General features: G+C 48.6%; 1 protein-coding gene across 2 annotated transcripts in view; it reads left to right on the forward strand.

Moving 5' to 3' along the window:
* The window catches only part of LOC139241254 (diacylglycerol kinase beta-like), a 50,576-nt gene extending 25,268 nt beyond the window's left edge, over positions 1 to 25,308 (forward strand). The window contains exons 8-17 of one of the 2 annotated variants that reach the window (XR_011588832.1): positions 3,918 to 4,003; positions 7,532 to 7,621; positions 10,147 to 10,304; positions 11,246 to 11,310; positions 13,060 to 13,150; positions 14,166 to 14,349; positions 20,522 to 20,642; positions 20,810 to 20,870; positions 22,777 to 23,199; positions 24,419 to 25,308. Coding sequence is in view for 1 of the 2 variants with exons in the window: in XM_070869906.1 (XP_070726007.1) it covers positions 3,918 to 4,003; positions 7,532 to 7,621; positions 10,147 to 10,304; positions 11,246 to 11,310; positions 13,060 to 13,150; positions 14,166 to 14,349; positions 20,522 to 20,642; positions 20,810 to 20,870; positions 22,777 to 22,851 (931 nt within the window). In the remaining variant the exon portion in view is untranslated. Of the gene's footprint in view, positions 1 to 3,917; positions 4,004 to 7,531; positions 7,622 to 10,146; positions 10,305 to 11,245; positions 11,311 to 13,059; positions 13,151 to 14,165; positions 14,350 to 20,521; positions 20,643 to 20,809; positions 20,871 to 22,776 lie in introns of both variants that reach the window. The other variant, XM_070869906.1, reaches the window with a different exon arrangement.
* Positions 25,309 to 25,679: the final 371 nt, after the last annotated feature.

Raw genomic sequence — 25,679 nt, forward strand, 5'->3', positions numbered from 1 at the left:
GCGTAGTAGGCTATTACGGAGGAGAGGGTAGGCCCAATCCTGTTCTCAGCCAATGCCCACATAGTCAGTGAATGTAGAAGCAGCTTTTTGACGTGAATGCTACTTGTACCACACATTGCATCGTATGCTGGGCTACACTTTTGCAGAACAATTCCCAGAGCCTGCGAAAATCCACATCAGTGATTTGGGTTAGGAGACAACTCTCTCCATTTAGTGCATCTCATTGATTCCTCCCCTAACCCTAACCTTGACCCTAAATGTCTATCAACTTTCTCCATGAAACTCTTGTTCTGTCTTGTGATTCAAATTTCTTGTGTGCACTGTTTCTGGGGAAACTGTGCTTTCCTTTTTTTAAAAATTCATTCCTGGGATGTGGCCGTCGCTGGCAAGGCCGGCATTTATTGCCCATCCCCTAATTGCCCTCGAGAAGGTGGTGGTGAGCCGCCTTCTTGAACCGCTGCAGTCCGTGTGGTGAAGGTGCTCCCACAGTGCTGTTAGGGAGGGAGTTCCAGGATTGTGACCCAGCGACGATGAAGGAACGGCCGATATATTTCCAAGTCAGGATGGTGTGTGACTGGGAGGGGAACGTGGAGGTGGTGGTGTTCCCATGCGCCTGCTGCCCTTGTCCTTCTAGGTGGTAGAGCTCGTGGGTTTGGGAGGTGCTGCCAGAGAAGCCTTGGTGAGTTGCTGCAGTGCATCTTGTAGATGGTGGACACTGCAGCCACGGTGCGCCGGTGGTGGAGGGAGTGAGTGTTGAAGGTGGTGGATGGGGTGCTGCCAATCTCTGGTGAGCTGGAACTCGCACTCTGCAAAGCGCAATGTTACTCTTTGGGCTGGGTTTGGACGCGCTAAAGCGGGCGCACAACTGAACAGACAACGGGACTGTGGCGGCAATTAAACAGTTAAACCGTTAACGAGGCGCCTTAACGAGCTGAAAACCGCAACACGTTCCCAACGCTGCCATGCTTTTTATCCTGATTGGCTACGCAGAACTACCCAGAAGGCCAACTCCTTAAAGGCGCACTCTTCTGCTTTTTGCAAAAAAAACCTGGCGGCCCGTGTTCAAACCATTGCCTCCCAGCAGAGCTCCTTATGGTAAGACTGATCACCTGCTCCAGTAAACACACTCCCTGACTCCGGAAACATTTTTTCACATGCTGCTGGAAGTTCTAATTCACACGTGCCTTTGAGATGGAGGGCGTCATACTCTCGCGTACATATCCGTGATATCTTCGAAAAGTTCTTTCCTTTGCACCCGAGCAAAAAGGGGATGGAGCATGTAACTATTGCTGTCGCTAAGTGTAATATGTGATGTCAAAGGAATAATGGCAGTTGTGTGTATGTTTTAACCAAAAATTGTCTGGATCCATGTGCCGCCACTGTTTGAGGACTTGGAATAGCAAGTTTTACAGTGTGCAACCCGACACTTTAGCTTTGTGTCATTATTCCACACAATCTTTCACGGACCTGTGCCACAGTGTCACTGCCTGGCTAGCACATGAGGATTAGTATGAATCCTACGGCACAGAAGGAGGCCATTCGGCCCATCGTGCCTGCGCCGGCTCGTTGGTACAGCGATCCAATTCATTCCCCCCCCCCCCCCACCTCCCCCCCCCTCGCTCCTGCCCCGTAGCCCAGCAAACGTTTCCTTTTCCAGTATTTATCCAACTGCCTTTTGAAAGTCGCTGTTTAATCGGCTTCCACCGCCCTTCCAGGTCGCAACATCTCGCCGCGTTAAAGAAATTCTCCTCCTCTCCCCCCTGGTCTGACATCAGGAAGGAGGCGGGGCAGGCAGGGCGTTGTCATTCACCAGAATTCCCACTGCCCCGCCTCCTTTGCCCCAAGCGACGCGGATGCCAGCAAGGTATGGGCACCCGGGTCACTGGAGCGACTGATGCAGGGCTCATGGGGATTTCCAGCCTGGGGGGCATGACCTGGGAAACCCCAGAAATGGCTCTGTGTGCTTTTTTTTTAAACCGGCCCTCTTATAAAAGGGACCAATGAGCTGCAGCTCCTGAACCTTTAAGCCGGGCTTGCAGATTGCGCCCTCTTGTGGCTGTGCGGCATTGCATCGTCCTCTCCCACAACCCTCTCCGCCCCTCCCCCTCCACAGGGCGTCCAGGATGTGCCCGTATCGGCATTCGACTGCACTAATGGAGGTGGAACGGAATCATGGACTTCCGCACTCAGTAATCTTTGCGCGCACATTATTTAAAGTGCAACCGAATCCTTGACAATCAATAAAATATTCCATCGGCCATCGGAAAAAGCTCTCCGCGCAGCAGAAGGCTCGCACTGCCTGCTTGACACTTCAATACTGAACAAATCTTTACTGTTCCAATCGCTCGATCGCAGCAGCAACAGTCACCTCCTGTGTCCACTTTAGAGTCACTCTGACACCTCATTCTCTGTAAATACATCCAATGTTCAGAGGTCCTTGTTGGGTCCTCATTTTCAACGGCTGTTTTCTGTGGAAAGTTAAAATATGAACACCAAAATAATAATGGCGCAACAAGGGAAGCTTGTTTGGTAGGTTGATTCAGTAACCGTGCTGACCCCAATCATTCACAATACAACGCCACGATATTTCGAGAGCAGCGTAACACTCCTCTTCAGCGCTGCCTCCTCACGGGCAGAGAAAGCAGCATCTCGGAAATGTAACTGCTGGGCTTGACATTAATGGTAACATGTGCCCTCTGAACCCTGTGTTTGACACCTGTGGGACACCGTTCCCTCAGGACAGCCTGGGGCTTTCTCCACTCTCTGAGCCACACTCTGGATTGGTGATTCCCCACTGTCTCAGGTACGCCTAGGGGTCGACATTTGGCACCGCCGTTTGTGAGGTGTTAACGCCGCCCGAAGGGTGATTTTTCGCCACAAACTGCCAAATTCAGTATTTTTCCCCAAAGGTGAGGGAGCAGCGCTAAAAGAGACGTAGCACACTGGGTCCTCGGCCAGCAACAGCGCGGTAATGCAGGAGGCCGCCTCAATTCCCCGACGGTAGGCTGTCAGCATCCGGGCGGATAAAACTGTTCAAACAAAAAAGTTTTCGAAAATGTCGTTCACCCACACCCACACTTCCCCACTGGCGCCATTAATAAATGTACGCTGAAAATATTTCAGTTAATAACTTCCCTTGATCCCCGGACAATACCGCCCCGGGATCCCCCCCCCCCCCCCCCCCGATGTCCCGACAGCTTTCCCAAACGCCTGCCGGTAAGGCCGCCGAACCGGCCGAATCGCGCAGCCGCGCGCCAAGGGGGCGTAGCACGCTCGATGACGTCACCACGTGGGTGGCGGCCGAGCGCGCAGCGAGCGCTACCTCTTGGCGAGCCGCCCCCACCGCACCAACTGAAGTTTTCGGGAGGCGAGGAACCCGCTCCACCGTGACGGTAAGCACTTAGCCGCCCGTGAACCGCCCCTCCCCAGCACTAACGGGTGGCGTAACAAACCGAATTTCGACCCCTTAGTGTTGGATTCAGTTCGCCTTCCTCCCACTGTGAGCAAGCCCTATCTACCCGTGTTGTGTCGGAAGCACTGAGGAATTCAATGCAAGGCCCCTTTGTTAGGCCCTTTAATAAGTCGAACTCCCGTTTCTCACACAGTCTCCATTACTACTCCAGACACCAGGGAGATGTTTGGGAGGTGTGTTCAACGCGAGCTAGGGCGCACACGAGAAGTTCCTCCACCTTAAACCTGCAGCCAGAGACTGATTGGCGGGATAGTATTTACAGGGAGTGGGGGAGGATTCTGCAGACTCAAGGCTTCGGGCCTAGTCGCCATTTTAGGCTGAGGATCCGCAGAAGATCAGAGTGTGAAGTCGACCCAAACTGTTGAAGCAATTGAAAAGCCAGTGGGTCAACAGGAGGGCTCTGTTGCTCAGTTTGGAATCTTGATAATGCTTCCCTCTCTTGCAGGCTGAAATTCTTTCACGATGTGCCGAATATCCGTGTCTTGGTGTGTGGAGGCGATGGCACTGTGGGATGGATTCTTGACTCTATTGGTATTGTATGCTTTAATGACCTTTCAACTCAATAAAAACATGCTTTAAACATGTTATCATATTTTTCTTATGAATATATGCCACCCATAGGCAATTAGTGAAGATTACATAGGAAACAATTTATCCTCGATCACACAAAAAATGTTTCTGCTCCTCAAAAGGGGCATGTTAGAGTTGGTAACTGGAATGCTTTCCATTTCAGTCACCCAGTAGCAGCATCAAACCAGAGGCAGGTACAGCACGGGTTAGATACAGAGTAAAGTTCCCTCTACACTGTCCCATCAAACATGCCCAGGGCAGGTACAGCATGGGTTAGATACAGAGTAAAGCTCCCTCTACACTATCCCATCAAACACGCCCAGGGCAGATACAGGGGGTTAGATACAGAGTAAAGCTCCCTCTACACTGTCCCATCAAACACGCCCAGGGCAGGTACAGGGGGTTAGATACAGAGTAAAGCTCCCTCTACACTGTCTCATCAAACACGCCCAGGGCAGGTACAGCACGGGTTAGATACAGAGTAAAGCTCCCTCTACACTGTCCCATCAAACACGCCCAGGGCAGGTACCGCACGGGTTAGATACAGAGTAAAGCTCCCTCTACACTGTCCCATAAAACACTCCCAGGGCTGGTACAGCACGGGTGTTAGATACAGAGTAAAGCTCCCTCTACACTGTCCCATCAAACTCTCCCAGGGCAGGTACAGGGGGTTAGATACAGAGTAAAGCTCCCTCTACACTGTCCCATCAAACTCTCCCAGGGCAGGTACAGGGGGTTAGATACAGAGTAAAGCTCTCTCTACACTGTCCCATCAAACACTCCCAGGGCAGGTGCAGGGGGTTAGATACAGAGTAAAGCTCTCTTTGCACTCTGCTCCAATAATGCGCCTCAGTTGCAATCTCAGTAGAGCTTCCTTTGCTGCACCAGTGTGAGATTTTTCCATTTGCCATCAGCTACCCCTGTGGCCTCTGTGTTTCAGATTGACAATTAGTGCCAAATTGGTTGGGTAGTTTTGTGTTGCTAGCCCTTGCCCAGTAATGCTGGATCGGTGCTGCTCTCTTCACACGGGAGGCACACATCCACACAAAGGAGCAACAGAACTTTCTGTCTCCTGAGATGGTTGTTTATTTGGAGTTAAGAGTTGGACAAATGTCTCAGATTCAAGGCCATAAATTGAGCCGATGTAAATTCTCCTGTCATGACTCCTTCTCCTCCTTGACCAGTGGTCAAATGTTTCTGATTTTGTTGACGTGTGTTACAGTTACAGGGGTTTAATTTCCTCTGAGCGTTGGAGATAGCGCACGCTAATCGAGCATCATCGCGCAGTGCTTTTGCGCGTTTTGCATCAATAGCCGCCTGCACTTTGCCCTCACACTCTGCCGCTCGTGCCTGTGATGCACCTTAACGCACACACTGTGGTCTCAGGCTTTCGGTTGCTGGTTTCGTGCTCGCGAGCCCCCAATTAAAGGCAAACGAGCTCATTAGCTTTGCTGCAGCGCATTCGCACGTTGCGCTAATCGCCCACACTTGAAGCCGGCATGAAATCGGCAGAAGCCGCCTGGAGAGGCTGAGGGAGAGCGGGCAGAGTGAGAGTGAGCTCCAGCAAGGCTCAGACACAAGACCCGACTCAGTACGGCCACGTAGGACCAGCGGCTCCTGTGCATTGACTGGATCCCAGAAGTGGCAGCCTACCCTTCAAGGCATTGGATAATTCACACGCACTCCTACCCAACACAGTGAGAGTGCCACAGACTGCTGGGGCTGTCCGTCGCAGTCAAAGTCACCACTGAGTCCTTCCAAGCGCCAGCCAGACACCGCATTCAGGACCAGCCAATATGCAGCGCGTCCGGCGCCACATTTAAGCAGCGAGCTGATGCCCTGTCGACGGTGCATCAACAGAGATTACTGACATGCGTAGCCAACCGCAGAGGCAAACAAATAGCGGCAACTCCAAAACATTTGCACCAAACCTGCTGGAGCTCATGTTATTTCACAAATCTGGGGCGTTGTTGTCTCCATCAGCCCGCGTCCCCAAATAGGACCTCCCAGCCATCACCTCCCGCCCCCCCGCCACCCTCGGTCTGTCTGTGCCCTGCAAAGAAAAAAAACAGTACGCATTGAAGGAGAGGGCACTTTTCAGCTAATCGAGACCACAATCCCAGTGCGCACTGACAGAGGCGTAGGCGATTGGCAGGGAAGGCAAGTGAGCAGCTTACTTTGCTCGGTTCTCTCTATATTTGGCTACAGGCAGACAGCAAATGCCCCCCCGCCATCCCAACACCCACTCCGCAATGTCATAGAAACATAGAAAATAGGTGCAGGAGTCGGCCATTTGGCCCTTCGAGCCTGCACCACCATTCAATAAGATCATGGCTGATCATTCACCTCAGTACCCCTTTCCCACTTTCTCTCCGTACCCCTTGATCCCTTTAGCCGTAAGGGCCACATCTAACTCCCTCTTGAATATATCCAATGAACTGGCCTCAACAACTCTCTGCTGTCTCCTGTCTCGGTTTGGAAATCCTTTTCAAGTATCCTCATTGCCTGTCTTCTACACTGTCCTTACATCAAGTAACTGGAGGCTCTTCAGAACACCTTGGCTAGCGGGTCGTAGCAGTATAAGTAGTTGCTAAGAGCAGCCACATCTAGCAAGTGGCACTCACACGCACCGCTTACTTCAAACCGAGGGCCACCTCCACACAGCCTTGTATGGCGGCCAGTGGATATGATGCTGACCCGCCCCATAATTGTCTCCCTTACCTCTCTTGTTATTGGGGAACCGAGAGTGCATCCTAGCCTCCCCTCAGACCCTCAGCTCTAACCTGTGGGGCCTTGTCTGTGGGGCAGGCCTCCAGAGTCGGCCTCAGTCCCTCCCACAAGTGCTCTCGGGGCTGGGCGGTGTTTCCGGACGATGCAGCAGCACTAAGAGCTGCGAGCTGATTGGCTGCACGCTTGCGCACCAGCACGAACAGGCTCGAGTTGTTGTGAATGGTGCCAGGAGTCCGCATGCGCTAAAGTAAAACGTGAGCTCAACCAGGCTCCGAAGTCACACTGCACCTCTGCGCCAAAGAGGGAACTAGGCCCCAATGCGGGGGTTTGCAGGTTGCTGGTGAAAATGCAGGAACTAGAACGAAAGAAAGACTTGCATTTATATAGCGCCTTTCATGACCACCGGACGTCTCAAATCGCTTTACAGCCAACTAAGTACTTTGTTTGGAGTGTGGTCACTGTTGCAATGTAGGAAATGCGGCAGCCAATTTGCGCACAGCAAGCTCCCACAAACAGCAATGTGATAATGACCTGAAAATCTGGTTTTTTGCCTCTGTGCCTGCCTCACATCCCTCACGTTTTCCTTTGCTATTGTCCCTCCATTGGTCCAGAGCTGTTTGCATTTACTTGGAATGTGCCCGCCTCGTCTGTCGTCAGTATTTCTTTGTGGTTTGCTGTCAATTGGTGCTGTAATGAACAAATATTTATTTCAAAGACCTCCCGGATCTCCTGTGACAACCACCTTTATTTTGCTTTCAGATAAAATGCGCTTTTCTGTAAAGCCGCCTGTAGCCATTCTGCCGCTGGGAACCGGGAATGACTTGGCGAGGTGCTTGCGATGGGGAGGAGGTAAGGACCACACTTAGACCTTGCAGATATACAGAGGGCAGTAGTTCAATGAAGTCAGTCTGAAGGCACTCTCGACCAACTCATTTAAAACCCACTCCCCCCCCCACCCCCGCTCCCAGTGTGACATCCCCAACAGATCCCGTAACATGTTGGTAGAAAATTCATCTGTTCACCTTTCAATGAATGGCTTCACTCGTTTATTTTAAACTGGCTCGTACCTTTGTTAAACTAGCAGCCGGAGGAATTTAAATGCATTACTGATATTATCTGGTGGGGTTTCACCTCACAAGGGAGCAAAGTTCAAGAGGAGGGGGAGGAAGTTTTGAGCTCAGCAAAACTCTGACAATGACTCACTCTCTTAGCTTGTTACGTTTCGACTGAACAGTCAATTTCGAACAGGCCCCAAGCTCTGGAACTCCTTCCCTAAACCTCTCCACCTCTACCTCTCTTTCCTCCTTTAAGACTCTCCTTAAAAGCCACGCCTTTGACCAAGCTTGTGCTCACCTGTGCTAATATCTCCTTATGTGGCTCGGTGTTAAATTTTGTTTGATAACGCTCCTGTGAAGCACCATGGGACGTTTTACTATGTTAAAGGCGCTATATAAATGCAATTGTTATTGTTAAGTTGCAACTCATCCAATTGCACGGTGAAGAGGTAACAGAACAAGTAATGATATGGGCCCTGAAGGTACATGGTTTCATGCACCCAGTACCACAGTATTAAAGGGCTTTTCTTCCTATTAAGTTTCTGGGAAATCTACTATTTGGGAATATTGTTAGAGGGTTAACTTTCATATCTATCTCTAGACAGCTACTGGGCAAAGCCATTCAGCATCACATACTTAGGACCCAGTAAATGTTAATGAAAACTAGACAGTCTCCTGGAGGTGACTAGGACAGGGTAGGTGCAGGATGTTTCCCCCGGGCTGGGGAGTCTAGAACCAGGGGTCACAGTCTCAGGATAAGGGGTCGGCCATTTAAGACTGAGATGAGGAGGAATTTCTTCCTCAAAGGTCAGCTTTAAAATGGTCTTATTGGCTCAATGGAGGGGGAGCTTCAGACTGTCTGGGACAAAAAAATGGCAGATGGACTATAATGTTGGAACGTGTACTTTGGCAGAAAAAAATCAAAGAGGAAGTTATTATTTAAATGGAGAAAAATTGCAAAGTGCTGCAGTGCAGCGGGACTTGGGGGTCCTGGTGCATGAAACACAACAGGTTAGTATGCAGGTACAGCAAGTGATCAGGAAGGTCAATGGAATCTTGGCCTTTATTGCAAAGGGAATAGAGTATAAAAGCAGAGAAGTCTTGCTACAGTTATACAGGGTATTGGTGAGGCCACATCTGGAATATTGCGTACAGTTTTGGTTTCCATATTTAAGAAAGGATATATTTGCTTTGGAGGCAGTTCAGAGAAGGTTCACTAGGTTGATTCCGGAGATGAGGGGGTTGACTTATGAGGAAAGGTTGAGTAGATTGGCCCTCTACTCATTGGAATTGAGAAGAATGAGAGGTGATCTTATCGAAATATATAAGATGATGAGGGGGCTTGACAAGGTGGATGCAGAGAGGATGTTTCCACTGATGGGGGAGACTAGAACTAGGGGGCATAATCTTAAAATAAGGGGCCGCCCATTTAAAACTGAGATGAGGAGGAATTTCTTCTCTCAGAGGGTTGTAAATCTGTGGAATTCGCTGCCTCAGAGAGCTGTGGAAGCTGGGACATTGAATAAATTTAAGACAGAAATAGACAGCTTCTTAACCGATAAGGGAATAAGGGGTTATGGGGAGTGGGCGGGGAAGTGGAGCTGAGTCCATGATCGGATCAGCCATGATCTTATTAAATGGCGGTGCAGGCTTGAGGGGCCGTATGGCCTACTCCTGCTCCTATTTCTTATGTTCTTATGTTCTTATTCTATTCCACACTAAGTCCCACTCTCCCATTACCCTTGTCCTCACTGTCCTTCATTGGCTCCCCCCCCCCCCCCCCCAATGCCTCAAGTTTGAAGTCTTCACCCTCATCTCTAAATCCTTTCATGGCCTCGCCCCATCCTAGCTCCCTAATCTTCTCCAGCCCTCCAACCCTCACCCCCCTTCACCGCCCCAGCATTGGTGGCAGAACTTCCAGCTCCTTAGTTCCTACCCTCTGGCCTTCCCTCCCTAAAACCCTCCACCTCTCTCTCCTTTTAAAAACCTCCTCGATACCCATCTGATCAACAAGCTAATGTCTCCTTTCCTAGCTCAGCGCCTCTTTTCCTCAGCCCTCCATGAAGCTTCTGGAAACAATTCTTTAACGTGGTATCAATGCAAGTTATCAGATCACCCCGTGGGACCTGGAGTTGCCAGCAACATTCACTGCCTCACTTATTGGCCTTTGACACACCAACATCTCGCTGTCTTTCTTGAGGGGAGGAAGTCCCACATCCGATATGCGGAGCTGTGGTTTAATCTGTTGGGAAGCAAAGCTTCTGCTGTAATTCCAATGATGTGAATAATGTCCATCTGTGTTTCATTGTTGAATGAAAGGTTACGAAGGCGAGAAATTAATGAAAGTCCTGAAAGACATTGAGGTGAGTTCTCCAATGATGCTGGATCGATGGAGCTTTGAGGTGACTGAATCTGGTCCTGAGAAGGGAGATCCTGTTCCTTACAATATCATCAACAACTACTTCTCAATTGGGGTGGTAAGTGCTGAAAGATCCCTTGAAGAGTGGCAACTGTTTTCTTTCTTCATTTTTCAGACGGATTCATTATATATTTTGCTTGTATCTTTTCTTATTCGTTCTTGGGATGTGGGACAAGGCTTGGCCTTTACTGCCCATCCCGAGTTTCCCTGAGAAAGCAGTTTGAGTGGCTTGCTTGGCCACTTCAAAGGGCAGTTAAGTGTCAACCACATTGGTGAGGGATTGGAGTCATACCTAGGCCAGAGCGGGTAAGGACGGCAGGTCTCCTTCCCTAAAGGATAGTAATGGTCTTTTCACGTTCCCCCAAATTCCTCTGTTTTTATGCCAGCACCTTGGAAATATTTCCAGGAAAGGACTTCCATTTATGTAGAACCTTTCACATCCCAGGGCACCCCAAAGACTTCACAGCCGATGAAGTACTTTTGCAGTGTAGTCACTGTTGTTGCATGGGGAAACACAGCAGCCAATTTGCGAACAGCAAGGTCACTCAAACAGCAGCGGAATCAATGAGCAGTTCATCTGTTTTTGGGTGAAGTTGGGTGAGGGATGAATGTTGACCAGGACACCAGTCAGCTCTTCAAGTAGTGGCACAGGGTTCTTTATGTCTGTCTGAACATGCAGAGGAGGCCTCGGTTTAACATCTCACCTGAAAGACGACACCTCCAACAGTGCAGCACTCCCTCAGTACCGCGCTACGGTGTCAGTCTGGATTCAGTTAAGTCTCTGGAGTGGGCTTTGAACTCACGACCTTCTGACTCACAGCTGAGAGCGCGAATATTGAGATGGATGCTCAAGGGGAGTAAGAGTGAGAAGTGACAGGGTGCACAAGATGGAGCGGATGTGTTAAATCCACATTTGTATGTTACGAGCCTGATTGTAAAATGGAAGCAGCAGAGGACGGAGAGTTCTGATTGCACTGTCTTTTCTTTCTGTGCTTAAAGGACGCGTCAATTGCTCATCGATTTCACGTGATGAGGGAGAAGTATCCAGAAAAATTCAACAGTAGGTCAGTCAATATTTCAATGTATCATCATCATCATAGGCGATCCCTCGAACGAGGATGACTTGCTTCCACACGAGTTCACAGATGTTTCAATGAAGGACCCGATGTTCCAATCCTGAACTCCAGTTGAGGGGGTGGAAGATGTCTGTGCGTGGATTTTTTTAACGTGTGGTGACCGTTGCACACCAGCCACCACACGGGCTTGACAGAGCGAGGTCTTGGTCCAGTGGCAAGGATTAACCAGGACGACTGGAGACCTGCTCTGCTGCACGGACCTAGTGCGCACACATATCGCAGTGTGGGCTGGGCCCGTGCTGCCCCTGGGCCCTCGGCTCTTCTGGGCCCCGTACCCTCATTCGCCGCACCTCCGCCACGATCTCTCGCCGCTCCTCCGCCACAAACATTCGCCGCAACTCCACCAAGTATACAATGGGTTGAATCCGTGGTGTCAGATACACAGTCACAAAACACAGGAACAATGGTGGTGGTATTGTCTAGCACCACAGGGATACAGTTTGTGAGTAATTGGAGACATGACGTGCGGCGAGTATAGCGTGGTTGGGAGATAACTTTGGACCACTGGTTCCCAAAGCTCTCCACCACTGGACTTTTCCTCGCCTTGGTTTTGAGCAATAACGGAGTCCAGGGTTATGGGGGGCGTGCAGGGAAGTTGAGTTGAGGCCAGGATCAGATCAGCCATGATCTTATTGAATGGCGGAGCAGGCTCGAGGGGCCAAATGGCCTACTCCTGCTCCTATTTCTTATGTCTGGGTCTATTTGCTATCACAACTCATAACTTTCATAAAGCACCTCTGGTCGGTGCCTTATTATCAGATGAACTCAGCTGGGCCCTGGAGAGGACTGTGGGGGGGTTGATCAAACCTGGGTAAATCTGACTGTTTGGAAGCTGTCTTCGAATTGGTGTCACCGAGTGAAGACTGGCACTGTGCTCCCTGGCATCAGTCCACGAATGCCATCCTTGGCCTGGTGCAAGAAGTGGGCTCAGGGCAGCGCCGTTCCCGCCGGGAAGCACCCCCCTCCAGCACTCACGATGGCACAGACCGGCACCATTCTGTGGGAGGGCGTCACGGGCAGGAACTTGTATTGTGTGCTGCCGCTGTTTCTTGCCGCTCATCCCGTGGAGAGGTGGTGGAAGGATCCGCAAGCTGATTAACAGTCTTTGACACAAACGCTCCTTCCATGGTCGTGACCAATGTTCCTGTTAATTTTTGGGGGGGGTACGCGGCCCCTTTAAGGGTCTGCGTGGCCCATTCGAACCACAGAGCCGGCACGGTTGTTCCCATTGAAAAGCTGGCGAGCCGGCTGCGTGGGAGCTGCAGAGCGTGGCGCGGCTTAAAGGGACCATCGGCCGTAACCAGCTGTATACCGGGCGATTGGGCTCCTGCGCCACGGGACGTGAGGATCCCGTGGGACATCAATCCAGAGTCCAGAGCTGGAGCCCTGATCTCCACTCGCTGGGACTGTCTGGAGTGGGGTTGAAACCCTGCACCTTCGCACGTGGAGACGAGAATTCTCCCACTGAACCAAACACTCCCACCACACTGTGTGTTGAAGCACCAACTGGTCATGTCAATGCCCTCCCTTACTCGGGAACACATCCCGTTAATAAGTGTGCTCAAGGTGTGGCAACTCAGTGAGAAAGCGTATACAGTATATCATTGATTTATTAAAGCTATCCTGCAAGCGTACAAACCTCAGCTAATTCCAACCCGTTATTTTCTCCTTTGTAAGGATGAAGAATAAGCTGTGGTATTTTGAGTTTGCGACCTCAGAAACTGTCTCGGCCACATGCAAGAGCCTGCAGGACGTTCTGGAGATAGAAGTGAGTGAGTTCCTGTCCAACGCCGCTTACTGTTGCCGTTAGTTTAGCAACTGATTCTAAAGGGGATCCCCAGATCTAAAAATGTATCCAGATAGTTAGCCTCCAAAGTCTGCACGTTATGCCATACAAAATTCATACAGGGCTTGACAGGGTAGATGCAGGGAGGATGTTTCCCCCCGGGCTGGGGAGTCTAGAACCAGGGGTCACAGTCTCAGAATAAGGGGTCGGCCATTTAGGACTGACCTGGGGAGAAATTTCTTCACTCAGAGGGTGGTGAATCTCTGGAATTCTCTACCCCAGAGGGCTGTGGAGGCTCAGTCGTTGAGATAGAGATGGCTAGATTTTGGATATTAAGGGAATCCAGGGATATGGGGACAGTGCAGGAAAGTGGAGTTGAGGTCGAAGATCAGCCGTGATCTTATTAAATGGCGGAGCAGGCTCGAGGGGTTGAATGGCCGGCTCCTGCTCCGAATTCTTATGTTCTAATGTTGTCGGTGAAGGGACGTGGGGGGGGGCGGCGGAGTTGTGGGCCGGGGATTTTTTTTTTGGCTGCGGAGGGGGCGGGGGAGGACAGGAAGAACTATCTGCTACTCCTGGGCCCACCAAAAAAACAATAGTAAAAGTTTCCCGGGAGATTTTTGGAGCGGCCTCCAGTGGTTCTTTTAAGGATTGGTGGTCAAGCCACACAACGCCTGGTAGCAATGGGAGGAGCTCTGCTTGTTTGTACCTCAAAATTGCAATTGAGGTGCGACAACCAGTTTGTCCTGCTGTTCGCATATTCAAGCAACCTCCCACCCGTTTCTGGAGAGTGGGTTGCTTGCCCATGTACAGGCCTGAAAATGGCCTCAGGTAGGCCTTGGGCATTATTAAGACAGCCAAGGGGCCACCCTTGTTTCAGGTGAGAAACGGCCATCCAGCAGTTGAAAATCACCTCCCCGCCCTCCTCCGTCAAGAGGTAGTTTTGGTAGCGGAGGTATGTGGGCATTCTGATCTTTGCTTCCTTGTTTCGTTGCAGTGCTGTGGGACCATCTTGGACTTGAGCAATCTATCTCTGGAGGGAATCGCCATCCTCAACATTCCCAGCATGCACGGGGGCTCAAACCTGTGGGGTGAAAACAAAAAAGGAGAAAGCAAGGCCCTGCCTAACAAAACCTACGCAGCAATAACTGACTCCGAGGCCCTCAAGTCATGCACGCAAGGTGGGTAACCGTGGCAACCAGGGTCAAAGGAAAGGAAGAGATGGGAATTCACAGCCATCAAGGCAACTCTCCCGCTCTGTGTTTAAAATGTTGAAGGGATTCAATAGGACAGATACAAAGGAACTATATCCTCTGGTGGGGGGGGATCAAGGACAAGGGGACCTAATCTTATAATTAGAGCTAGGCCACTCAGGAGTGAAATCAGGAAGCAGCTTTTCACACAAAGTGCAGTGGAAACCTGCAACACTCTCCCTCAAAAAGCTGTGGATGCTGGGGGTCAATTGGAGCTTTCAAGACTGAGATCGATCGATTTTTGTTATATAAGGGTATCAAAGGTGGGTAACTGGAGTTGAGGTGCAGATCAGCCAGGATCTCGTTGAATGCCAGAACAGGCTCGAGGGGCTGAATGGCTGAATATGCCTATTGGCCTTTCTAATCCCACCATTTGATATCACGGTGGGAATGACTTTGCAAAGCAATTGATTTTTGATCAGTTCAGAAGCAGCTTTTGTATTAAACTCAGTTGAGTTCTACATGTCTAAAGACTGAGTGATGATGGGCCAATCTGCCATGCTCTAGGAAGGAGCTACCACAAGGTACCCTCCTGTATGGCTCAGAGACATGGACCATGTACAGTAGACACCTCAAATCGCTGGAGAAATACCACCAACAATGCCTCCGCACGATCTTACAAATCCCCTGGGAGGACAAACATACCGACGTCAGTGTTCTCGATCAGGCTAACATAGAAACATAGACATAGAAACATAGAAAATAGGTGCAGGAGCAGGCCATTCAGCCCTTCTAGCCTGCACCGCCATTCAACGAGTTCATGGCTGAACATGAAACTTCAGTACCCCCTTCCTGCTTTCTCGCCATAACCCTTGATCCCCCGAGTAGTAAGGACTTCATCTAACTCCCTTTTGAATATATTTAGTGAATTGGCCTCAACTACTTTCTGTGGTAGAGAATTCCACAGGTTCACCACTCTCTGGGTGAAGAAGTTTCTCCTCATCTCGGTCCTAAATGGCTTACCCCTTATCCTCAGACTGTGACCCCTGGTTCTGGACTTCCCCAACATTGGGAACATTCTTCCTGCATCTAACCTGTCTAAACCCGTCAGAATTTTAAACGTTTCTATGAGGTCCCCTCTCATTCTTCTGAACTCCAGTGAATACAAGCCCAGTTGATCCAGTCTTTCTTGATAGGTCAGTCCCGCCATCCCGGGAATCAGTCTGGTGAATCTTCGCTGCACTCCCTCAATAGCAAGAATGTCCTTCCTCAAGTTAGGAGACCAAAACTGTACACAATACTCCAGGTGTGGCCTCACCAAGGCCCTGTACAACTGTAGCAACACCTCCCTGCCCCTGTATTCAAATCCCCTCGCTATGAAGGCCAACATGCCATTTGCTTTCTTAACCGCCTGCTGTACCTGCATGCTAACCTTCAATGACTGATGTACCATGACACCCAGGTCTCGTTGCACCTTCCCTTTTCCTAATCTGTCACCATTCAGATAATAGTCTGTCTCTCTGTTTTTACCACCAAAGTGGATAACCTCACATTTATCCACATTATACTTCATCTGCCATGCATTTGCCCACTCACCTAACCTATCCAAGTCACTCTGCAGCCTAATAGCATCCTCCTCGCAGCTCACACTGCCACCCAACTTAGTGTCATCCGCAAATTTGGAGATACTGCATTTAATCCCCTCGTCGAAATCATTAATGTACAATGTAAACAGCTGGGGCCCCAGCACAGAACCTTGCGGCACCCCACTAGTCACTGCCTGCCATTCTGAAAAGTACCCGTTTACTCCTACTCTTTGCTTCCTGTCTGACAACCAGTTCTCAATCCACGTCAGCACACTACCCCCAATCCCATGTGCTTTAACTTTGCACATTAATCTCTTGTGTGGGACCTTGTCGAAAGCCTTCTGAAAGTCCAAATATACCACATCAACTGGTTCTCCTTTGTCCACTTTACTGGAAACATCCTCAAAAAATTCCAGAAGATTCGTCAAGCATGATTTCCCTTTCATAAATCCATGCTGACTTGGACCGATCCTGTCACTGCTTTCCAAATGCGCTGCTATTTCATCTTTAATAATTGATTCCAACATTTTCCCCACTACTAATGTCAGGCTAACTGGTCTATAATTACCAGTTTTCTCTCTCCCTCCTTTTTTAAAAAGTGGTGTTACATTAGCTACCCTCCAGTCCATCGGAACCGATCCAGAGTCGATAGACTGCTGGAAAATGATCACCAATGCATCCACTATTTCTGGGGCCACTTCCTTAAGTACTCTGGGATGCAGACGATCAGGCCACGGGGATTTATCAGCCTTCAATTTCCCTAACACAATTTCCCACCTAATAAGGATTTCCTTCAGTTCCTCCTTCTCACTCGACCCTCGGTCCCCGAGTATTTACGGAAGGTTATTTGTGTCTTCCTTCGTGAAGACAGAACCAAAGTATTTGTTCAACTGGTCTGCCACTTCTTTGTTCTCCGTTATAAATTCACCTGAATCTGACTGCAAGGGACCTATGTTTGTCTTCACTAATCTTTTTCGCTTCACATATCTATAGAAGCTTTTGCAGTCAGTTTTTATGTTCCCAGCAAGCTTCCTCTCATACTCTATTTTCCCCCTCCTAATTAAACCCTTTGTCCTCCTCTGCTGAATTCTAAATTTCTCCCAGTCCTCAGGTTTGCTGCTTTTTCTGGCCAATTTATATGCCTCTTCCTTAGATTTAACACTATCCTTAATTTCACTTGTTAGCCACGGTTGAGACACCTTCCCCATTTTATTTTTACTCCTGACAGGGATGTACAATTGTTGAAGTTCATCCATGTGATCTTTAAATGTTTGCCATTGCTTATCCACCGTCAACCCTTTAAGTATCCTTTGCCAGTCTATTCTTGCCAATTCACGCCTCATACCATCAAAGTTACCTTTCCTTAAGTTCAGTACCCTAGTCTCTGAATTAACTTTGTCACTCTCCATCTTAATAAAAAATTCTACCATATTATGGTCACTCTTCCCCAAGGGGCCTTGCACAACAAGATTGCTAATTAGTCCTTTCTCATTACACATCACCCAGTCTAGGATGGCCAGCTCCCTTGTTGGTTCCTCGACATATTGATCTAGAAAACCATTCCTAATACACTCCAGGAAATCCTCCTCCACCGCATTGCTACCAGTTTGGTGAGCCCAATCAATATGTAGATTAAAGTCGCCCATGATAACTGCTGTACCTTTATTGCACGCATTCCTAATTTCTTGTTTGATGCTGTCCCCAGCCTCACTACTACTGTTTGGTGGTCTGTACACAACTCCCACTAGCGTTTTCCGCCCTTTGGTATTCCACAGCTCCACTCATACAGATTCCACATCATCCAAGCTAATGTCCTTCCTTACTATTGCGTCAATTTCCTCTTTAACCAGCAACACTACCCCACCTCCTTTTCCTTTCTGTCTATCCTTCCTGAATGTTGAATACTCCTGGATGTTAAGTTCCCAGCCTTGGTCACCCTGGAGCCATGTCTCCGTGATGCCAATTATATCATATTCATTAATTGCTGCCTGTGCAGTTAATTTGTCCACCTTATTATGAATACTCCTCGAATTGAGGCACAGAGCCTTCAGGCTTGTCTTTTTAACACTCTTTGTCCCTTTAAAATTTTGCTGTAATGTGGCCCTTTTTGGTTTTTGCCTTGGGTTTTTCTGCCCTCCACTTTTACTTTTCTCCTTTCTATCTTTTGCTTCTGCCCCCATTCTACTTCCCTCTGTCTCCCTGCATAGGTTCCCATCCCCCTGCCATATTAGTTTAACCCCTCCCCAACAGCACTAGCAAACACTCACCCTAGGACATTGGTTCTGGTCCTGTCCAGGTGCAGACGTCCGGTTTGTACTGGTCCCACCTCCCCCTGAACCGGTTCCAATGTCCCAAGAATTTGAATCCCTCCCTTCTGCACCACTCCTCAAGCCACGTATTCATCTTAGCTATCCTGCTACTCCTACTCTGACTAGCTCGTGGCACTGGTAGCAATCTTGATTGCTACCTTTGAGGTCCTACTTTTTAATTTAACTCCTAGCTCCCTCAATTCATCTTGTAGGACCTCATTCTGTTTTTTACCTATATCGTTGGTACCTATATGCACCACGACAACTGGCTGTTCATCCTCCCCCTCCAAAATATCCTGTAACCGCTCCGAGACATCCTTGACCCTTGTACCAGGGAGGCACCATACCATCCTGGAGTCTCGATTGCGGCCACAGAAACGTCTATCTATTCCCCTTACAATAGAATCCCCTACCACTATAGCTCTCCCACTCTTTTTCCTGCCCTCCTGTGCAACAGAGCCACCCATGGTGCCATAAACTTGGCTGCTGCTGTCCTCCATCAATGAGTCATCCCCCCCAGCAGTACCCAAAACGGTGTATCTGTTTTGGAGGGGGATGACTGCAGGGGACCCCTGCACTACCTTCCTTCCACTGCTCTTTCTGTTCGTCTCCCATTCCCTCTGTGTAACCTTTATCTGCGGTAAGACCAACTCACTAAATGTGCTATTCACGTCATCCTCAGCATCGCGGATGCTCCAGAGTGAATCCACCCGCAGCTCCAGTGCCGCAATGTGGTCTGTCAGGAGCTGCAGCAGGACACACTTCCCACACATGTAGTCGTCAAGGACACTGGAAGCGTCCCTGAGTTCCCACATAGTACAGAAGGAGCATGACACGTGTCCAAGCTCTCCTGCCATGACTTAACCCCTAGATTAACTTAATTTGGCAACAACAATGATAAAGGTTACCTACTGATAAAGGAAAAGAAAAAGAAAAACTACTCACCAATCACCAGCCAACCACTTACCTCCTTGGCTGTGACATCACCTTTCGATTTCTTTCTACTTCTTTGTTTACCTGAAAGCAAGCGCAGGCAGCGGAAGGAACGTGCGGCAAACCTGTCCCACCCACCCTTTCCCTCAAGGACGATCTGCCCCACCTGTGACAGAGACTGTAATTCCCATATTGGACTGTTCAGTCACTTGAGAACTCACCTTTGGAGTGGAAGCAAGTCTTCCTCGATCTCGAGGGACTGACTATGATGATGATGATGACCACAAGGTGAGTTGTCCCATCAGTGGCCCACCAACTTAGATTGCATGAAGACTCACCCACAGCATGGGAAGGGTCAAAATTATGTGAGGCTCTTGTCAGTCTTCTGATTTCCCTTTGCCTGGATGCTGTTTTCAAAAGCAGCAACGCAGAAATTGGATTCAGAATTAAAGAGTTGCGTTGATATACAGCACTTTAATACACCTCTCCAAGTTACTTTGAAGCACCGTGCCTGTTGTTATGTGGGTGCTCACAGCAGCCATTCTGTGCACAGCAATATCCCACAAACATCAATGAGATGAATGGCCAGTTGATCTGGTTTTAGCAATGTTAGTTGAGAGAGGAATGTTGGCCAAGATATGGAGAGAAGGGACCTCCCTACTGTTCTTCAACTCAGGCAGCGAGACCTTTAATGCTCACCTGAGACGCCAAAGCAGGCACCTTCGACAATGCTGCACTCCCTCAGGACCGCACTGAAGTGTCAGCTTCGATTATATCCTTGAGTGGGGCTTGAAGCCACAATCTGCTGACTCAGAGGCGCGAGTGCTACCATTGAGCGACGGCTGACAACCAACTGTTAGATACTTGTGGAATTAAAGCTCCTTCCACCTCTGGATGCCCCCCCTGCCAATCCCTCCCCCACCTTCTGCTTCCTTTCTTCCTGACCCACTGTTTCCCTTCTTCCCCTGCTGGAGGCTGCCCTCCTGGGCCTCACAATTTCTCGCCCAGCAGCTGCTGGCGTGAAGCCACAAGTCAACTACTGGAGGCCCAACCTTGATGGGGTAAAGGCAGTAACATTTGCAGACGTCATGTGATCAGATGTCACTTGGTCATATGTCATGTGGTCAGAACGTCACGTGGTCACACCTCCAGGAATGCCTCCAACTAGAGTTGCCAATCCTACTTCGGCACATCAAACATCCACCATCATATGATCCACTCCAGTATGTCGAGGCACCCATGTTGACTCGAGTCTGATGCATAAGAGTTTGTTGTACAGAAGGGATTTGTTTGATCCAAGTAAAAGGTTGTTGCCATGTTTTTTCTTTGCAGAGTTGAGTGATAAACTGCTGGAAGTAGTGGGACTGGAAGGGGCGATTGAAATGGGACAGATTTATGCGGGACTGAAGAGCGCAGGGAAACGATTGGCTCAATGCTCTGACGTCATCATCAGGTAACAGAAATCGAGCGATGGTAGCTCTGCAACCTAAGACCAATGGCATCTAAGCTAAACTGCAATGAAAGACAAATTCAAACGTGGCAACTATGAGGTTCTTTACTTCATTGGTCCAGAATGCTGGTCGTCGCTCACAGATTTGATTATTTTTGCTTCTCCCTCAGGACGAAGAGATTGCTGCCGATGCAGATTGACGGGGAACCATGGGTCCAGCCTCCATGTACCGTAAGTCACAGCTCTTGATACCCAGTTTGACTGAGTGAGGAATCCATCTTCCAGATTACAAATTCTGCAGTAACCAAGGCATGGTCCTGACCAGAGCAAGAGTGATAACACTTACGAGATGGTCGGCCCTGTTCCACTGGCAGATAATGGGCACTGTTTCGCTCTTAATGGGGGCGGTGACTACATGAGAGGGGCAGACGCGGTGGTGGCAACACCTGAGGGGCAGAAGTTACCGCCGCGATGACGTTGTCACGGCGCCGCGTCACCATGGCTCTCCCCTTCACTTAAGGAAATTTCAGCCCCAATAGGAATTGCCTCTGTCAGCCACATTTTAAAGAAGCGTAAGGTTGTTTCTTCCCACTCTCCTCTTGGAGAAGTAGCGGAAGGATCCACTGTCTGATGTAAGGGGTGGTTTTCAGGGGGTCAACTTTCCCTTCTGACCTTATATGAGCGGTTCCGAATCGCTCCCACACCCTTGGTTCTAGACACTGGAATTATGAAGGGACTGTGACAGACTTGGACAGACAATCGGTTTCAAGGTAAGAAGCAGGTATGGCTTTATTGTGTTTAAAAAGAAGTAAAAGGCACACCTTTAATAACACACAATACACACTGAGGGGTACAGCAGGCTGCTTGTGTCTGTGTCTGTGTTCCAGTCTGTGTCCTTGTTCGAGTCTGTGTGAGTTCCAGTCTGTGTTCTGTTAGTTTTTGCTTGTAAAACTAGGGAATAGATAGACCCCAAAAAGGCTTTCTTATATCTCCCCCCGCACCCCCCCAGCCCTCCCCACAAATCTTGCCCAGCTCTTTGTTTCGATTGTCCAGCCCAGCTAACTGAAACTTGATGAAGTGGTTTTAATCTGGCGTTAATAGGCTTTTCGAGGTTGATCAGCTCTCGTCCATTGTGCTAGTCTGGCCTGAGCCAGATATTTCTCTGCCTGTTGAAAAGGTGTTGGAATATGTATGTGACATCTGGATCCTCTGGGTGGGGTGATACTGTTTCTTCCATTGTTTGAATGCTAATATTTTCCAGGGGCAAGTTTTCGAGAGTAAACAGTTCCCAGACAATTTGATTCGCTCCAATGTCCAAACTGGCCCTTTAGCGATGGACCCCACCCCTTTTCTTGCCGACCCAACATCCATCTTTTAAAAATCCCAAATTTGATTAAAGTTCGTAGTTTCTTCCATGTGCACTTTAGGATGTCAAACTTTCTGGTAGATAGTTCCAAATTAAATTCCCTTTCCTCTGAGTCCAAACACTGGGGGGGGGGGGGGGGGGGGGGTCTCCATGAATGCATTCCCTTTTATCCCCTGCCTGCTTCGTCTGCCTTTAAACTCATTTTAAAAGTCCAGAAAGGGATTCTTCTCCTCTGCAGGGGAAAGGTACCAGGAATCTTTGCGAGATATTGGTAAATTCTACACTGATTAATATTCTGATAGGCCACAGCATGAACACTCCTTCCATGGCTGTAACCAGCTGTATACCAGGCGATTGGGCTCCTGTGCCATGGGACGTGAGGATCCCGTGGGACATCAATCCAGAGTCCAGAGCTGGAGCCCTGATCTCCACTCGCTGGGACTGTCTGGAGTGGGGTTGAAACCCTGCACCTTCGCACTTGGAGACGAGAATTCTCCCACTGAACCAAACACTCCCACCACACTGTATGTTGAAGCACCAACTGGTCATGTCAATGCCCTCCCTTACTCGGGAACACATCCCGATAATAAGTGTGCTCAAGGTGTGGCAACTCAGTGAGAAAGCGTATACAGTATATCATCGATTTATTAAAGCTATCCTGCAAGCGTACAAACCTCAGCTAATTCCAACCTGTCATTTTATTCAGTTTACACAGGATAAAAAATGTAGAGTTCAACTTACTAACCGCCTTCTTTTTTCTGACTCCTCCAGATTAAGATAACCCATAAAAACCAATCACCAATGTTGATGGGTCCCTCCACAAAATCAGTTGGATCCAAGAAGTGAAATTGCCAAGACAGATACTTAATTCATCAGATGCTTTAAACTATCAAACGCCTCATTGTATTGGACTCTTCGATCTATTGCGTTCTTCAGTCCATTTGACTCCAAGTTAGAAGATTCTTCAATTCACCAAAACTCTTTCATCTATTGGACCCTTTACTTTGTCAGACCCTTTAAGTCCTCAGATTCTTCAGTTCAACACTCTTCAACACGTGACCCCTTTAATCTGTCAGATTCTTCAATCTTGCACTCCCTTTAGCGATTAGACGCTTCAATTCAACGCATGTGAGTGTAGCTCCTTCGATCTATCAGACTCATGAATCTGTTGGAATCACAAAGTAAAATATTACGGTACGCTTATTGCTCTGACACTACCATGTGATACTTGGACTGATATCGAAAAGTATATGGAGTATATTCTAGGAATGAAGAGTAACTTGCATGCAGTTTGGGGGGGATTAAGTAATTGCACGTTCATTGAAAGTTTCCATTTAGCTGAGCAGCAATAGTATTTTACAAGAAGTACTTCCTCCTTCACTGAAGAGAATTTACTTAAATGTTTCTTCAAAGAAGATAACTAAAACACTGACCAGGCAACTGAGAGTAGTGCTATTTAGTATTAATTTTAGAGACAGATCTAACAGATGTATGTGTCTCCCAATAAACGCATAACTGCCTTCAAGAATGTCTAATTAGGATTTCACTCGACTGTTTATTAAAGATGGATCACTTGTAATATTTGTGCCTCAAGCCCACTTAATCAGTCAAACAGCTATAAATTGGAGCCTTTACTATTTGACAATGTGATGCTGCTAAATATGTAACTAAGGAGACTTTGTCTGATGTGTGCTGGACAGATCATATCCAATATAAGCCGTGAAACTTGGGGTGGAAATTGAGTATGTTGCAGCCTCTGTTTTCGCCGCGGAGGGGCGGTAATGGCGGCGGAAAGCATTTCCGGGCGTGCAGCCAGCTTCCAGCGCCTCGCCGGGACATTCGGTGCGGGGTTTTCGGGGGCGCGGAGCAGTAGCGCCCGGGAGAGGCGAGCCGGTGTGCAACGCCCCCCGGTTGCGACACCGTTTTGAAAATGGTTTTCTGGGGGATCTGCCTTTAGCGCCCCCTAGTGGGACCGCCTGGGAAAGCGGGGGGGGGGGGGGGTGTCCGGGCTGCAGCGGCCACAGTGAGGGAAGGAATGTCGGCCTCAGGTAAGTGTAGTTGGGTTTTATTTTTTTTAATTTTGCGATTTATGTTTATGTGACGTCAGTAAGGTATTGGGAATGTTTTGGTGGGGTTTTTTTTGCCGATTTTTTTTTCCCGGGGAAGACTCTCTTTGGGCGCTCCGAGGCTGGCTGTTTAGCTGGGGATCTTCAGTTACTCAGCCGGCCTAGCGCCCTGAGAGAACACCTCCCTTAGTGCTGCGCCCCACACTCAGGGCCCGGCTGGTGAATTTTGCAGCTGGAGATGCAAACCGATTCCCGGCGCAAAATTTACTGCCCTGCCACCATTCGCGGCTCAAAATGGCCAGTACCGAATTTCTACCCCAAGTAATTGTGACTATTTCATGCTTTAGGTCAAATTCTGTATTCACAGCATGCGAACTGTGAGAATCAGCAACTCCATATGAGAGTGAACATGATGCGATTTGGTTAACTGAAATAGTTCATCGTGGAAGTGAATGGAAGGTGATTTGCTCCCATCAGAATTTGATGTACATAGGTCATTGAGGAGATTGAATGATATATAACCAGAGAAATGATTTCGTTAATTGGAATGTATATATAATACAATAATGGGAATGAATAGGGAGGGGTTTGGTTCACTGGCATTCTATATACGGGGATTAAAATGGAATCATTGGCCCGTTTGAATTTTGTGCTTGGATTCCAGCTTTGCTTGGTAATAGTTAATAGAAATAAACTAAATCTAATTCACTAAATCTATGGATCCTAATCACTCTCATCTAAATCAGGCAGTTAGCTAGGCCTCTTAAGGGTCAAAGGTAAAGTAACATTAAGGGTCTCCTGATTACAACATGATGTCTAACACGGTTCAGGATTCCTTAACCTTCCCTTCTGTCTGACTCTCTTTGTTAGTAGGGGGCGTAAAATCAAGTTGTGCAGGTTTTAATTACTGGATATTACCGACAAGAGTGAAGGGTAACTATAGGGACTGGGACACAATGAGCAGGGAGGAGGGAAAAAAGGTCATTCCGACCATCACATTCCTCCAGGTGGTTAGGTCCAGGGACAGGACCCACGCAGACTGTTGACACCTCCTGCCCACCTTGGCTCCATGCCCTGTTCAGTTGGGTGGTAGAGATGTAGGTAAGACGCTCATTGTGTTTTTGTATCTGTATATTGAGGTATGTGGATGACAGAGTTGTATACATATGCATAATCTCCTCTTCCATTCCTATGTGTTGTATATATAAGAGAAATAAAAGCATCAGATTTACCAATTCATTCTGGTCATTTTGTTATTTATCCCTCTTTTCTTACAACCCCCACCCCCTAGAAGGCCCTGCATCACGCACCATTCTTGCAAGCACACAGTAGGAGAGGCAGAAGGAAGTCCTCTGCTGACTTGACCTCCAATATATCCTCCCTGCACCAAAGCAGTTCCCCAGAGCATTTGGCAGAGGTCAGGACTGTAATAGAGCTCCCCCTAGTGGACTACTGCTCCACCTGGTGGGCTACTATGGTAATGCAACTACAGGCAACTCTTGATTATCCGTACACGGATCGAATGGAGAACCCACTGCAATGGCACTTTTGAAAACTGTGATTCTGTCCCGTGTACAGCTGCACACAACCATTAAACCCACCCCACAC

This window comes from Pristiophorus japonicus, unplaced genomic scaffold, assembly GCF_044704955.1.
Source record: "Pristiophorus japonicus isolate sPriJap1 unplaced genomic scaffold, sPriJap1.hap1 HAP1_SCAFFOLD_1005, whole genome shotgun sequence".
NCBI classification, from domain to species: domain Eukaryota; kingdom Metazoa; phylum Chordata; class Chondrichthyes; family Pristiophoridae; genus Pristiophorus; species Pristiophorus japonicus.